The sequence below is a fragment of the Festucalex cinctus genome, chromosome 5 (genome assembly GCF_051991245.1).
Source record: "Festucalex cinctus isolate MCC-2025b chromosome 5, RoL_Fcin_1.0, whole genome shotgun sequence".
Classification (NCBI taxonomy): Eukaryota; Metazoa; Chordata; class Actinopteri; order Syngnathiformes; family Syngnathidae; genus Festucalex; species Festucalex cinctus.
In genome coordinates this window covers 5786550-5800840 of record NC_135415.1, presented here as the reverse complement: position 1 = coordinate 5800840, position 14291 = coordinate 5786550, and the positions used below count along the sequence as shown (strand labels likewise).

Sequence of the window (14291 nt, the reverse complement as noted above, 5' to 3'; positions counted from 1 at the left end):
AAAAAAAGCTGGACAAGTGAGTTTAGTTTACTTTTTCCACGTAGACTCACATGACCTGTGACCTTCTGAAATTGACATAAATAGAGCTTAAGACCTTGATAACGCTGAAAACAAACCTGCTCAAATTAATTATTCTCCCCTCTCAAAAACAAAACACTTCATGCCCATTGGCCAATGGCAAACATTTGGCAACAACGCCGGAATAGGTCGCTTGCACATCGTAATGCATCATGGGAGTTTTTCCTTCGGGCGCCATATTGGGTGTCCGCCGGTTCACAAGGTACACTCGCGAGTTACACGGTAGAGCTTATCAACCTGATGTAATTTTCGCAGTATTTTCACGATTTACCGGAAGATCAAAAACAACGATACAGGCAGAAGGTGTCTCTGTGTGGCGGGATTGATCCTAATTACGTCCTGACCAAGTGTGATTTTTTTTTTGACGGAGAAAGCTTGCTGGCCAAATGTGACTTCTCTGGACATTTTTCCCTACCTCGTGTTGACAACATGCTCCATAACACGCCAACAAATCCCTGGAGGCTTACAATTATTTTGTAAGCGGGTGGATACAGAGTGTAAACTTTAACATCGCATCAGAAGAAACGGTTGCTGTTGCACATAAGTAAACCACATGGTGTTGGTAATTCTGCACACAAAAATGTTGATTTGTTCTCAGGCTTCCTGTTATCATTGTGTTTACATGCACAGCTAGGTTTACCTGATGTGGTTTTTCTAACAATTTTATAACAGGCAAATATGGCAGAGCGTATAAGAATAAAAAGTAACTATGCACAGCCTCCCCGTGGCTTAATTAAATTTAATGCTACCCTTTCACTAGTTACATGTTACTTAATCAACTTATTCTAAATGGTTAAGGTTAACCACTCTCAGAGGACGTATTTTTAGTTTCAGTTTCCAGTACAATAAAACGTGTTCATGGTAACTACTGAGCATACTGACAGCTTTTCTTATGATCTCACGGTTAAGGAGGCTGTCACAACACCCAATTTCTGTCTGGTGCCAGATGGCAACAATTCCCATCACTTGTCACGACAACACCAATAGTATTACCAGGTATGTATGGCTTTACTTTTTGTAGTTTCTTATTTAATTCTATGTTTCATATTTTCATTACAATGTTTGTAATATTTTCAGATTCAGGCACAGATGAGTTTAACTGGACGGACTTCTGCGACTTTGTGGTGTGGACAAAGTGTGATTGAGCGAGTCCACCCAGATCGCTCGTTTTGGCCAGTTGGAAAAGCCAGAGTTTTTTTCCCCCAAAATCCCCTCCTTACCTGAACTGCTCGGGAGAGCATTTACTAGATCAGCAGTGGACTTCCAGTGTTCCTGCTCAGCCGCTGTCACCTACCACTTGCTCATGTACTTCAAAGATGCGGAATAAAGTAGTTTTTTGTGCTGCAGCAGATTGTAAAATCAAATGATATCACTTGAAGTGTGCCAATCTAGACTGCCAAAAGGACAGTGGTTTTGTGACAAGTGTGAAACAAGGATTATTGGGAAAACTGTAACACAGTACTGGTACTTGTCTTACATTAAACAAATTTAAAAGAGAGCAACTTTTTCCTCTGTACATAGCATAATGAAAGTCATTGCGTACCCCATCAACATTACATCATACCGTCATCTCAGGATGGTAGGCACCTGTGCTAAAATAAACTACATTAATTAACAGTTCAATTTTTAACCCTGAAATTACTACATCTAATCATTATTCACTTCATTTTTTGTGCTTTTAGAAATAATAGAGATTTATGCCATTACTTTAAGAGGGACCATATTGCACATTGAGTCAAATCCTGTCATTTGTATTATGTATAGCTTTGTAAACAAACCCAACAATAGAATTTGTATAAACGCTGCCTTTATTAGCGCCAAACAAACAGTCGCATGTTGTCCTCCTCCAATGCTTTGATGCTCGCCTTCGTTTCCATCATGTCATTGGCAATCAAGTCGGTGTGGCATGAGAACCCTAAAGAAAAAAATAAAGAAAAAATCACAAAAAAATACGGTACCAGTAATAGGTTTAATATAGTAAAGTAGTATAGTTTTTTTGTCAGTGTAAAAGAAATGTACACATTTTGTTGCATTTTTTTCATGTATGAACATTGCTACAGGCAAATACTTATTTCTATAAACACTTCCAAATGTCTCTAAAATATAAGGTGCGTGTACACACACAAACAAACACATACATTCACTCATGCATACAATATATCATGTAATGAATTCTGAGTGGCATACCAGAGTCAATGATGTCAGCAGTACTTGAGGGTACAGGTTACTGGAGCCATCTGGCTGCATAACTGCAACAATCTCTGCCACTTCGAGTCGTCTTTTCTTTGCTTGTCTCTCCTGTGCACGTTCATATCTTGGCACCGACTGGGCTGAGACATAGATGTTGTAACTTGGGACCCAACTTTAATGTTGGAGCCCAGTCGGGATGATTGGACAGAAAAACGGGCGCAGGGCGACCTGTTAAAATAAACAAATATATAAACAAATAAAATATGGAAAGACTGGTTATTTTACCGCAGTAGGGTGGCCGTGAATAAGTTCTTTAGCATGATGTGTAGGCTACCGGGGGTCTGTTTTCTTGCATCACCCCCGGGGGTCTGTTTTCTTGCATCAGCCCCTTCTGTCTCTTTTTTTTCCAAGTTTACATTTTGCCACCAAAAAACATGTTATCGGCATTAAAAGCCCAAGACTAATCAATCCAATTTCAGCAGTAAACACTTTGCACTGGCACTACTTGGGTGAAAATGTTCGATGTTAGCTTTCGGCTAACGTCCGCTAGCCAGCTTGTACTACCGAACTTGCTTGCTCATGAATCCAAAACATAAGCAACTTGCCCATATATGGGCGGTCGAAACGTTATTAATCCTCATGCATTAAATAAAGGTAAACAAGCTTACCGCTCACAAAGTGATCGCTGCACACACGAGCCCAAAGTAACGACTTCCCTCCGGAGTCCGCACTCCTCTGTCTCCAGGCCCTGGTTCCTAGTTATTTTCGGAATTCGGAAAAAAGACCGACCATTTTCCCCCTTGGCTTTGTTCGAACAGCCAACGATGCAGCAACAATGTACCATTTTAAACGCAGAAAACAAACGTGATAGATACGTGTTAGACCGAATCGCTACGTAAATGGAGGCCACCCAGCATGGCGACGACGAGAAATCCGAGGCGGAAGTGACGACATGTGCAAGCGACCTATAGTCATTTACTCACATATTCAGGGTAACACTAGTGGTCTGGTCTCGACTAGTGAGGACATTTTTAAAATGATAATACGTTTGCATTGAAATTTTAAAAACTGCTATTATTTTATGTATTTGAATGTAAGGTACTTGCGAGCAGACATATTTTTAGGTTGTAATTTGTGTAAAAAAATAAAAAAAAAAAGACAATTGACAGGTGCTTTTATTTTGGAAGCGAGGGTTTGGTAAACATTCAAAGCTGCTTCATTGCTCGGTAAGCTCGATCGCCTCTCACCAGCGTATTTTTATTTTATTTTATTTTATTTTTTACGTGTGACTTCATATTCATAATGTATCATATCAACATCAACATAAAAACTTAGTTCACGTACCGAAGGGTTGATTCGTGAACAAGTACTGTAACTAGAACGCTACTTTTGCTAGCCGAGTGCTCGTCAAGCTCGGCTAACTAACGAAGAAGCTAATACTGTACTACTAGATTGTGCATATCTTGGCATAAAAACTTGAAAATGAACTACTATGTTGCTCAACTGCAAGAATGTCAATAAATGAACTTTGACCCATATTTGAGCTCGCCCTTGTACAGTTTTTGACAGGAGCTACGTGGGCTTTTTGGTTGAGCTGTTGGGGGAAAATATTTAGAACGAATTCGAAAAGAAAGAAGTAGTTGTACATTTTATTGCCCTTATTGGTCGTATGGAAAGTAATTTAGCAAGCGTCAGCATAACATTTTTGTTTATTATGGCCACATAAAATAATCCTCCCATCATTATTTTTCTAGCAGACCAAATATAAAGAGGTGGTACAGTTTTCCTTCAAGTCTAAAACTTTCTTGTAAATCAAATAGTCTTTTTTTTTTTTTTTTTTTTTTTTTTTTTTTTGTCTCGCCCCACCTACCACTTTTTAGACAGTGGACACTGACCGGTCACGGAGCCATGTCAGCCCTTAGGTGCCGCCAGGCTGCTGGCTGCAGTGGCTGGAAGGTGCTGTGCGGCGTCCCCCGGCTCCCCATCCACATCAGATGCGTCAGTAACATTGAAACAGGCTCGAGACCATCTGAGGATGAGCAACTCTGGGAAACGGCAGCAGCTCTGCCCTTTTCTGCAGCCAGGCTGGGATCTTTTTTTCAGGACAGACCTGTACTCAAGAACCCTTTTCTGGAGGATGCCTTATTGAGGGGATACTTGAGGAGACACCTCCCTCAAGAGGTGAGTGAGGAATATGGAATATAGGTTTTATTTGGGGTAACCTTATTGGTGAAGATCGATTTGATTGTTTTGCTAAAAAAAAAAAAAATATATATATATATATATATATATATATATATATATATATATATATATATATATATATATATATATATATATATATTGTTTGCCAAATACATTAAGTATACGTAGCTTTTGGCTGTGTTCAGAATGAACCAATCACATGTTTTTATTTCTTAGTCAGTGTTCACAGATTTGTGTGCCTTTGGCAAGCGTGTGGCGTTGGAGGTGGACAGGTGGGGGAGAGAGTGTGAGGTCACTCCCCCGCAGTTGGTAAACTTTGACCCGTGGGGACGCCGAGTGGACCGCATCCTGACATCCCCAGCATGGAAACGCATGAAAGCGTTGTCTGCGCAGGAGGGATTGGTCGCCATCGCCTACGAGAGGCCATTTGGAGAATGGAGGTTTTATTTTGCCCATTTCTGTGAATTACCATTGAAGTTATTAACAAAGCGACTTGATCTAAGGGCTTTTGTTTCAGCCGAGTTTATCAGATGAGCAAGTTGTACATCTTCTCCCCCTCCTCTGGCCTCTACACTTGTCCTCTGGCCATGACTGACGGGGCTGCCAAAGTCATTCAGGTTAATAACTTCTTACCTTTACACTATGATATATAATCACAAAAATATATATCTTATTCCTTGAACTTCGCTCAAATGAGCTTAGTAGGTTTATTATTATTTTCCAAGTTGCCAGGTCACTGATGGATAACTTTGTCCGATGCCCATTTTATGATTTGTCATGTGGTGCAACCAAATAGAAGTCAAGTTGTGACTTTTATTTTGAAATACATTTCAAGAGGAAGTCAACCACAAAACATTTTTTGACAATAATGTGTTCTATGCCCAAATGATCTAAATACAGTATTCTGGTTAATATTGTGTTAGTATGCGTTAAAAGCAGCAAAATCCAGCCGTTTTTATCCATCTCAGGGAGCGGCCATTTTGACACTTGCTGTCGACTGAAGATGACATCAATGTTGCTCGGGCTCAGGCATTGGCCAATCACAGTTCAGCTTCAGAAAACAGGTGAGCTGTGATTGGTTGTGATTGATGTCATCTTCAGGTGACAAGTGGCAAAATGGCCTCCCGCTGAGATGGATAAAAATAGCTGGATTTTGCTTCATAACTCAAATTTGACAAATGTAGTATTAATCAGAATGTCACGTTTAGACTAGTGAGGTCACATATAACATATTGTCAACAAATGTTTAAGGTTGACTTCCACTTTAAAGACAGGACTTTGTACCATCAACAACTAGGGGTGTGAATTGCCTAGTACCTGATGATTCGATCCGTATCCCGATTCATAGGTCACGATTCGATTCGATACCGATTAATCCCAATACGAATCTACAAGTCGATTGTTGCGATATTTTTACTCAAATTTATAAAATACCATTCAGTTAACGTATACAGTACATGTACACTGTAAGATTTGTATGAAAATGTATTATTATCTTATAACTTTGAGCTACTGTATGTAACAAACGGGTTTAACAACATTTTTCATGTTTGAACAGAATTGAAATAAAATATTAAGGCTAAATGTGGGCGGCACGGTAGTCGAGTGGTTAGCACGTCCGCTTCCCAGTTCTGAGGTCTCCGGTTCGAGTCTAGGCTCGGACCTTCCTGGGTGGAGTTTGCATGTTCTCCCCGTGCCCGCGTGGGTCTTCTCCGGGTACTCCGGTCTCCTCCCACATTCCAAAGACATGCATGGCAGGTTAATTGGGCGCTCCGAATTGTCCCTAGGTGTGCTTGTGTGTGTGGATGGTTGTTCGTCTCTGTGTGCCCTGCGATTGGTTGGCAACCAGTCCAGGGTGTCCCCCGCCTACTGCCCAGAGCCAGCTGAGATAGGCGCCAGCAGCCCCCGCGACCCTTGTGAGGAATAAGCGGTCAAGAAAATGGATGGATGGATGGATGGATGGATGGATGGATGGCTAAATGTTCCATTAATATAATATTCTTCCATGCTTAAGGTGTGAAAGTTAGACGTTTTGTTGAATATTTTTCCATCAAAAATAGATGTTAAAAAAAATCGATTCGGCTGCCTATTGAATCGATTCGAGAATTGCGTGATGTAGTATCGAGATATATTGCCGAATCGATTTTTTTTTTTTAACACCCCTATCAACAACACAGTCAAGAAGCTATCAGGTGTCTGTATGTCTCACATACGTGTTAAAAAAAAAAAAGTTACCCTTTGAGCAACTTGTATGTAGTGGTCATATTTGGACGTCATGGGGTATATGACCTTAAAAAAAATAATTCATATTACATTTTTCCCAACAAACATTTTCATTAAAATTGTACTTGTGTGGCTAGCTAGCTTATTTTGTTTTGATGGCTAATTGTTAGCCTATGAGGTATGACCACTGTAGAAAGTTTTCTGTGGTCAATGTATGTCCTAAATTGTAGATAATAGTATATAATAATGAAGAATAAATATTCTATGTGTTTGTTTGTTTTTAATAATAAATAACTGTGGTAGGTCTGGTGAAATCTTTATCCGTCATTGATCCACCTACATTTTGCTACGTTTGTTATGTGGTATGCCGTGAGATGTTTCTCATGTGAAGTATTGTGCCTTGGCTATTAGGGATGTAACGATATCCAAACATCACAATATGATATTATCACGATATGAAGGTCACGATACGATAAATATCACGATATTGGGGGGGGGTGGCGATATTTAAATTAGATCACAATATTGTTAAAAAAAAAAAAAAAGTTCATACTAAAAAAAAGCACAATATTGTGCTTTTGTACATAACAGCAATGCATATAAACCACCTACAATCTCTAATAACAATATTGAGGCACTTACTTGCTAATGCAAGCACACATTGATCGCTTCACAAGCAAATTAGGTTCCCTTTCATCTGACAATTAGCATAGATTTTAAACATAGAAGGCCAAAACATCCCTAACGAAAATTAAATTGCACTAATAAACTAGTCACTAGAGGGTGCTAGAACTGCACAAATGGAAATCAACCTGACTTTTTTTTTTTTTTAGCAGATGTGTTCCTTTTAAATATTGTGGACATGACGACGACGATATTGTGGAAGTTTGAATATCACGATATCACGATATTGCTCTTATCGTTCCATCCCTATTGGCTATAAAGATCAAGAAACAGCTCAGTAAATAAATATGGTCTGTGTGTGTTTATGTTAAGTCCATCGGCATTTCTTGGCCTGTAGAAGAAGCCTACAATCGACTAACCAGCCGTCAACCTGCGCATTTCTGGACGTCGGGACAGTGGATGACAGAAAGACAAGGAGGCTCAGATGTAGGTGAGTTGTAGTTATAAAAAATGACTTTGATCGAAATTGTATGTTTGTTAGGTTGCTTATTGCACTTTTGTGAGTGTCTGTTCAAGCCAGAGGCACAGAAACAACGGCTGTTCCCCAAACGGACGGCTGGTATAAACTTTACGGCTTCAAGTGGTTCACTTCTGCCACTGACGCAGACATGACTCTCACACTAGCCCGAGTGTGTGACAGAGCAGGAGTGACAACACCGGTACCGCCCAAACGATATGTGCACGAGTGTGCGAGAATGACATTTCACCAACATTTTGCGACATTTTCCTCAAGGGTAGCCGAGGTTTGTCCCTGTTCTATGCGGAGGTGAGTCGAGGTCGAGATGGCTGTCTAAGAGGGATTGAGGTTCAAAGGTTGAAGGACAAGCTGGGCACCAGACAGATGCCCACAGCCGAGTTACTGCTGGACGGCCTCCAGGCACACAGGGTTAGTTCTGAAATCGATATTTATTTTCATCAATTAGTTGTGTTCATTTACTTTTCTTTAATACCAGCTCTCAAAAGAAGGAAGAGGTGTGGCCTCCATAGCGGACATGCTAACTATAACCAGGATCCACAACAGCATGTCTGCAGCGGCAGCGATGAGAAGGCACAATACAACTCAAAGGCTTGCTTTACTTCCTGTCCAAGTTTACTCCACTTGAGCAAGATGACTGATTGCTTATATGCACTCAGGGTGGTCCAGTTAGCGCGTGATTACGCCACTCGCCGCTCCGCTTTTGGAAAGCTTCTTAAAGAGCACCCGCTTCACATGCAGACTCTTGCCAGGATGGAGGTAAGACGGCACAGAAGCCCTATTCAGCATTCCCCATCATACTTTTCTCACATATCCTTATGAGCTTAGACATCATCATGTCTGTACATACTGTGCCTTGAGAAGGTTTGCTTCTTGCCGTGATATGTCATTGCATCCACCATGTTGGATGTGGCGGCTATAGTCGTAAACTAATACAAGTAAATGGACCTAAGACAAATGATATACACAAAATTGATGCCTCTCACTCACCATACACACACATACAATGTATGTGTCTTTTAATCTGATGATTATAAATATTTACTCAATATGCCGGTGTATTATAATATTAAAGGGATACTTCACTTATTTTGCCCATTATAGCAATAAAAAGTCAATATTTTGTCTATAATTAATTTGATACTTTCATTATTTTTCACGTACAATTAGTACCTTTTAAAACACATTTTGCAACTTGCTGTCGACTGAAAATGACATCAGCAAGTTGCAAAATGTGTTTTTAAAGGTACTAATTGTACATGAAAATTAATGAAAATATCGAATTTATTATAGGCAAAATATTAATGTTTGACTGCCAAAAAATTTCTAAATAAGTAAAGTATCCCTTTAAAAAAAAAAATATTGGTAGTTATCAACGCTGATGCAAACATTAGAAAAATACATATAGTATGATTGTTTTTGGTCAATCTGTTTCCAAAATATATGCCCACATGCACACAAATACAGTTTATTTGGGAAACAGCAAAAACAATATATGTAACATTGGAATTTGATGATTATACAATAAATAATAACTACTATGTTTAGAATACAGGTAATCCCCAAACCAAGCTATGTATTTTTCTGCTGTTTTCATGATATTTTACATTTAATAATGTGTGTTCCACTATTATTTTTTATAAACATTTAAATATTACATTTTTAATGTGCACCTATAAAAGCTAGATCCTGAAATGTACTGTATATCATGCAAGTTTTCTGAACAAATAACACTCAAGTACATTTAATGTTTTTTTTTTTTTTTTTTTTTTTTTTAAATATTCAGTGATTTATTTTTAATTTTAGCGAAATATGACCATCACTAGATAAGGACTACCTTAACTCATTCAAACCCAAAAACGTTTTTAATACTTTGTCCGTCATTCACAAAAACGTATTTATACGTTTTTGTTGTGGGGTTTTTATTTTTATTTTATTTTTATTTTTTTTATGCAAGCGCATACAGAAGGCTTTAATGCGGCTTCTGATATGAAGAGGTGTCTTAAAGCAATGGTAGTTATTACAAGAAACGACTAGCAGGTGGCAGCAGAGTATTAGAGATCAGCCAGTATCATGTTGCAATAAGCTCTTTTTGTGAATGTGAATGAATATTGATGAAACTTAATTGTATTCTCATGCTAATTGCTGCAAAATGGAAACAGATACAAATATTTTTTTTTCCTGATGAAACAAGAGACTTTAAACTTTCTTTTGGTAGGTTCCATGTTTTTTTTTATAGCAATCAAACACATTCTGTGAGCCTTGCAAAATCAGTCAGAATCCAGTAAAACAGCCGGCTTGCTTCACTGAAAATGGCTGTGAGGGAATGAGTTAAAAACCTTCTTCCTTGACCACTGTTTCTCACTGCTTTCTTAGCCCTTTGGATTTGGGGAAACCAAAATACAGTTTGGTGATGATTGCAACATTCTAGCTAGGCGTCTAACAACAGAGTCATAACCTTAAGGCAAGTCAGTTAAATATAAATAACTTCTGCTTTCACTGCAGAAATTCTTGCACACAAATGGAACTTCATCATATGAATTCACGTCTTAGTCAAGGTGGAGGAAATTGTGAACCGTGACGAATACAAGTCAGCGTCAGCACAAAATCTTCAGGCATCTACTAGAACAGCTAAAGTTTATTTGGGGTTACATCAGAGCCACTTCAATTTTTTTGCAAATGTGTGCTGACATCCCATTCACATCCAACATGTGTTTGGATGTGATTGCTTCAAAAGTTTTGAAATAATATAGCTTGTGTAGACTTTTGATAGTCACTCTCACGTGTGCAGGTGGAGACCCGCGGAGCTTTCCTGCTGGTGATGGATGTCTGTCGCCTTTTGGGACGAGAGGAGAGCGGCATCGCTGCCCAGTTTGAGACGCACCTTTTACGTCTGCTCACACCTGTTGTCAAACTCTACACTGGCAAACAGGCATGCACGTATGGAGGACCAAAACTGCCAAAATTCAAAAGAAATAAATGACTAAATAAATAAACAGGGCGGCACGTTGGATGAGTGGTTAGCACTTACGCCTCCCAGTACTGAGAACACAAGTTCGAGTCCGGGCTCCGGCCTTCCTGGGTGGAGTTTGCATGTTCTCCCCGTGCCCGCGTGAGTCTTCTCCGGGTACTCCGGTCTCCTCCCACATTCCAAAGACATGCGTGAAAGGTTAATGGGGCGCTCTGAATTGTCCCTAGATGTGCTTGTGCGTGTGGATGGTTGTTCGTCTCTGTGTGCCCTACGATTGGCTGGCAACCAGTTCAGGGTGTACCCTGCCTACTGCCCAAAGCCAGCTGAGATAGGCTCTGGCACTTGTGAAAAAAATATTTATGTATTTATGTGTTTATTACTTTATACTTTATTTATTACCGTAATATTTATAAACACTCAAAAATTAAATACAAATATATTTATTTATGGATATATTTTTTTTGTTCATTTTATTTTCATTTTTTTTTATTTTTTGGATATAATTTTTGAATTATTATTATTTTTTATATCCGTTTTTATTTTCACTTTTAGTCATTTATTTATTTAGTTATTTATTTATTTTGAATTTCGGCAGTTTTAGTCCTCCATCCCGCACGAGTACTTTGTTCGACCCTTGTGAGGAAGAAGCGGTTAAGAAAATGGATGGATGGATAAACAAACAAATGACTCAAAGTGAAAATAAAAAATGTAGAATTCAAAAATTATATCCCCTCAAAAATATAATTGGAAATAAAAAGAACAACAAATATATATACATAAATAAACAAATACATTTGTATGTAATATGTAAAACATTTTTTTTATATATATATATATATATAAATCCATTAACTTTTAGTCATTTATTTATTTAGTCATTTATTTATTTTTAATTTTGGCTGTTATGGTTCGTACTACCAAGTCAATTGTTATTCAAATGAGGGGGTGGTCTTAAGCATGTCTTAGGACTGCCCCCTCATTTGAGTAACATTTCGACTATTATTTTATTCGATTATTTTATTATTAAAAAATTAAATACAAATATATTTATTTATGGATATATATATATATATATATATATATATATATATATATATATATATATATATATATATATATATACACACACAATATCGTTGTCATGTTCAAGATATTTAAATGCAACACATCTGTAAAAATAGTCCGGTTGATTTCCATTTGTGCAGTTCTAGCACCCTCTGGTGGCTAGTTTTTTTATTGCAATTTAATTTTCATTAGGGATGTTGTGGCCCTTCTATGTTTAAAATTACGTTAATTGTCAGATAATGGGGAACGTAATATGCCCGTTAAGCAAGCCATTATGTGGAGGAACTCAGTGTGTGCGTGCATTAACAACATAACATAATAATAATAATAGCATAATAATAATAAAACATAACAATATTAATAACAAAACATTGATGCAATGTACAAAAGCACAATAGTTTTTTTTTTTCCTTTTTTAGTATGAGCTCATTCCTTTTACAATAATGTGACCTTTTTTAAATATCGCTGACCTTCCCACATTATAATTATCGCATCGTCAGCTTCATATCGTGATAATATCGTATCGTGATGTTTGGATACATCCCTATAACCGACTGAGTCCGGAGCTCGTGTTTAATTTCAGGCTGTCGCTGTGGTATCGGAGGGTTTGGAGAGCTTTGGCGGGCAGGGCTACATGGAGGACACCGGCTTGCCGGGACTACTTCGAGATGCGCAGGTGAAAAAAAATGAGGGTTAAACAATAAAAACCTTCATATCGACGGCACGTTTTATGCTATTTTTGTGTGTGTTAGGTGCTGAGCATATGGGAAGGTACAACAAACATTCTGTCCCTGGACGTGCTGCGCTCTGTCAATCGAAGCTCAGGAATGGTTCTCCATGCTTATTTCACTCATGCCAAAGTAAAAACTTGTTGAAAGAACATGTTGTCGTGGTGAAACGGGAATGGTCGAGTAAAACTGCATGTGTGTAGTCCCTGATTGCAGGAGCTTCAGGCATCTCCTCTCTGGCCCCAGCTGTGAGAACGGTGGATGGGGCCCTCTCTGAACTGAAAGGCTTTGTCCAGGAGGCGGCCACCAAAGTGCCGGGCTATCTGGAACTGGCAGCCAGAGACTTGGCATACAGCTTGGCTCGCATCTATACGGGTAACGGGATAAATGCAAACCAAACGGTACATTTCAATAGATGAAACACATGTCCGTTGATTGCGCACACCGTTTCCTCGTAGGCGCCCTTCTTATTGACCATGCAAGTTGGAAAGGAGCATCTCCAGCTGATGTCTATGCAGCTCTTAGGTAAAAACATAAAAAAGCAATTACATTTAAAACAATTTTAAATCATTTGTATTGCTTCATCAGGTGGTGTGAACAAGACTTATGCATCGTAGCATCGAACAAGACGAGAGGATGTTACGATGCCAACACTCCACGTCTTGATTCCTCAGTCGTGTTCGAACGGGCAACTGAGGGCGAAAACTGATGCATTCTGTACTTGTAACGTTTTGACACTATTTCATCTGTACCGTATTAGTTACTATATTGTACACTTTTTTTGAAGATGCCGGTAACAGCAAATGAAGTCTGCTTTTCTCGAACATCCCGGCATTTCAGATACATCCCCAATTACAACAATCCAAAGTCAAATTCTTTTCAATGAGTAGAGACATTTCCTTCATCAAATTGACCGCCGTTTTGAATTGTGATGTCATCGCTGAATTGTCAGTATAATTGTGAATTAATGACAGTACAGTATATAATATTCTGTATATATTAATATAACCTCATGGAATTTCATTTTTTGTGACCTTTTAGTAAATGTTTTTGTGCTTGAAATGAAAAATTCAGGCGCTTGTACAGTTTGGATCACCTTGGTATAAATCACGGGTGGCGAGATCCGGTCCTCGAGGGCCGCAGTCCTGCAGGTTTTGGATATTCCCCTTCTTCAACACAGCTGATTCATGATCTGCTCATCAGTAAGCTCCGCAGAAGCCTGATAACGAGCCTGTTAATTGATATCAGCTGCACTTCGAATAGGGAAATCTACAAAACCTGCAGGACTCCGGCCCTCGAGGACTGCAGTTTGCCACCCCTGGTATAAATGGTAAGTTCACACCATGGTGCCTTGTTATGTTGACATAACAAAAAGAAAAATGGCATTTCAAATTGTATTGTGTTGTAACGCCATTTCAGCCAGCCGTGGTTAAAGAACGACACACTTGTTGATGCCAGCCAAGTCCCTCCACGCTCCTATGCTTTTATCTGAAATGTTCCTTTGATCCGCTGAGCCTGAAAACACACCCACACTTGTGATAAAGCAAATAAATTGTATGCAACTATTTACAAACATCCTGGAAAGTGCGTGGCTTCATCATTCTTCAGTATGTGTGTCGTCTTTTATTGCTTATGACAAACCGTATTTTTGTTTTGTATAAAATCATGTTTA

General features: G+C 38.7%; 1 protein-coding gene and 1 long non-coding RNA gene across 3 annotated transcripts; one reads left to right on the top strand and one right to left on the bottom strand.

Moving 5' to 3' along the window:
- Nucleotides 1–71: 71 nt before the first annotated feature.
- On the bottom strand, nt 72–3243 carry LOC144019489 (uncharacterized). Its single transcript, XR_013283687.1, has 3 exons — nt 2937–3243; nt 2266–2496; nt 72–1993 (listed from the first exon to the last, which is right to left on the bottom strand). It is a non-coding gene; the product is annotated as an uncharacterized LOC144019489 (long non-coding RNA).
- Nucleotides 3244–3245: 2 nt separating this feature from the next.
- LOC144019488 (acyl-CoA dehydrogenase family member 11) lies at nt 3246–14194 on the top strand. 2 transcript variants are annotated; one of them, XM_077522582.1, is made up of 15 exons: nt 3246–3494; nt 4149–4449; nt 4690–4913; nt 4991–5090; nt 7693–7810; nt 7885–8039; nt 8114–8266; nt 8334–8428; nt 8515–8614; nt 10647–10787; nt 12475–12567; nt 12644–12751; nt 12823–12994; nt 13078–13144; nt 13208–14194. In XM_077522582.1, exons 2-15 carry the CDS (start codon nt 4177–4179, stop codon nt 13326–13328), a joined length of 1920 nt encoding a protein of 639 aa, XP_077378708.1. In that variant the 5' UTR covers nt 3246–3494; nt 4149–4176; the 3' UTR covers nt 13329–14194. The 2 variants fall into 2 exon arrangements, with proteins under 2 accessions (XP_077378708.1, XP_077378709.1); XM_077522583.1 differs by having other exon boundaries at nt 3247–3494; nt 7897–8039.
- Nucleotides 14195–14291: the final 97 nt, after the last annotated feature.

Excerpts from the sequence above, each read along its gene's own strand:
- LOC144019488 (XM_077522582.1), top strand. The coding sequence starts at position 4,177 with ATGTCAGCCCTTAGGTGCCGCCAGGCTGCTGGCTGCAGTGGCTGGAAG. Across the intron at positions 4,450-4,689 it reads GGAGACACCTCCCTCAAGAG|TCAGTGTTCACAGATTTGTG; the intron begins GTGAGTGAGGAA and ends TTTATTTCTTAG. Across the intron at positions 5,091-7,692 it reads GGGCTGCCAAAGTCATTCAG|TCCATCGGCATTTCTTGGCC; the intron begins GTTAATAACTTC and ends GTTTATGTTAAG.